Source organism: Formica exsecta, unplaced genomic scaffold (genome assembly GCF_003651465.1).
Source record: "Formica exsecta isolate Colony F162 unplaced genomic scaffold, ASM365146v1 scaffold1136, whole genome shotgun sequence".
NCBI classification, from domain to species: domain Eukaryota; kingdom Metazoa; phylum Arthropoda; class Insecta; order Hymenoptera; family Formicidae; genus Formica; species Formica exsecta.
Genome location: NW_021848476.1, coordinates 250,502 through 252,324, shown reverse-complemented (window position 1 = coordinate 252,324; position 1,823 = coordinate 250,502). Strand labels below are relative to the sequence as shown.

The window sequence follows — 1,823 nt, the reverse complement described above, 5'->3', positions numbered from 1 at the left end:
GTTATATTATAAATTATAATATTAATTATGTTATTATAAAAATTTTACATAATGTTAAATGTTACAATATGTATATATAATAAGTTTAAATGTAAGTGCTATCAATATTTAATATATAATTCTGGTAATAAATTTTATATTAGAACATAATTTCTTGGATTTTTTAAATTTCTAGAGTTTATTTGAATTGAAATATCTTTGTCATTAATCAATTTAAGTAATAGAAATATTGCACTTTTATTAATATGTTTTGAAACATCTACCAATTATTTGCAACGTTGAATATTTACATCGAATTATTTTTGATAGTGGTAGCGTGATAGCATCAACTGTAATCTATACATTGTGAACCTATACTATTTATTATAATCTATATATTGTAATTTATACATATATTGTAATGTGAATATATGTCTCCTTTCATGTACATGTATATTATCGTCTTCATCCCTATTATTTTTTCTAGATCGGAGGATGATCTACTTGTGACTTGTGGCTCATCCGACTAACTAACTTCAGACGGCCAAAGTAGATGGCAGGAGTCCATCTATTCTATATGTCTATAGTCTATTGCCACATCGGCCCCCACTCCTTAAATAAAGGCAAACGCTCGGTCTAGATATACTTATGTCTATGGCCACGACGATTCTTGTGAGCTAACGCCCTCTCAGAAATTTATAATTTGTGGTGAAAACTAGCCACGCAGTTCGCAAGGTTACCAACAGTGAGTTTAGAACCAGGCTCCGGGATCTTGTTTCTCGTTCTCCTTCACATCAGTGACTGGTGAGTTATCAACGGGATACCGTCAGACATTGATCTTACAGAGATATTTGTACAGTTTGATAAATCTCTCCGCGCGCTTACTCCCTCAGCGATTATTAACCAAAGCAAAAACAGACGGAAATAAACTCAGAGGATATACCAACAAAGGTACGTCATTGCGTCGTAGAGATATGTGTACATATTTATAATATATCGGGATAATTCTAAGGTAAATTGTGTCAAAACTTGGTCATTATATGTATTATGGTATATATATACATGTATATATTTTGCGATATTGTGTGCAATTGTTGCGTCGTATATAAAGAGATCGTTTCATCGACGGTGGGTAATCGCTCCTGTGCATCCATGTGTCTCATATTACTCCACAACGGAGAAGTAATAATAATAATAATACCAAAGAGTAAATACGTGAACACATTCAGTAATCGTCGACGTGAGCGGTAGGGGCTGTGAAACGGAGCGAGACAGAATGTATACAAGCAAACGCGCGTGGGGAAGCACGTGGCGTGCGTATCGTTCTCTCGGTCCATGACCTACGCCACTGTATTATAATTTACGAGTAGAATTTATTGCACCGCGTACAACACACACAAACCCCGCTCAACTCTCGCTCTCTCTTCGTACTTGGTGAGTGATAGAGGGAAAGTGGAGAGGAAAAACGAGAGAAACAGACGAGGAGGAAAAATATATCGCAAACGCGTAACAACGCGCGTGTCCCAGTGATCGCGTTTAAACACTTTCCTTTCATTTTCCGCCCGCTCCCCTAACCTAACCTAACCACCCTTTCTTCCCACCCATCGTAATATTTTCTCTCTCTCTCTCTCTCTCTCTCTCTCTCTCTCTTTCTTTCTCTTGGCACTTCAACTTTTTATCTCTCCGACAAATTGCCGAGGAACAAAATATCACGGGAGAATCTCCGCCAAATGGAGACGTCGAACGCGGACGCTTTTCACGTCGTCTTTCGCTTGCCGCGGATCTCTCGCAGCGTCTTGCGACGTTATATAGAAGGATATTTTTTTTTCTTTTTTTTTTTTTTT

The 1,823-nt window shown here is 37.2% G+C and overlaps 1 protein-coding gene and 1 long non-coding RNA gene across 3 annotated transcripts in view; one reads left to right on the top strand and one right to left on the bottom strand.

Annotated features, from left to right (window-relative positions):
• LOC115237115 (dynein regulatory complex subunit 7-like) overlaps positions 1-547 on the bottom strand; it is a 4,118-nt gene extending 3,571 nt beyond the window's left edge. Inside the window, exon 1 of the mRNA XM_029809971.1 lies at positions 515-547. Within this exon, the coding sequence (XP_029665831.1) occupies positions 515-547 (33 nt within the window). The remainder of the gene's footprint in view (positions 1-514) is intronic.
• Positions 548-762: 215 nt separating this feature from the next.
• LOC115237239 overlaps positions 763-1,823 on the top strand; it is a 97,896-nt gene continuing 96,835 nt past the window's right edge. The window contains exon 1 of one of the 2 annotated variants that reach the window (XR_003884324.1): positions 763-930. This is a non-coding gene — a long non-coding RNA (uncharacterized LOC115237239). Of the gene's footprint in view, positions 931-1,201; positions 1,414-1,823 lie in introns of those variants that run through there. The other variant, XR_003884325.1, reaches the window with a different exon arrangement.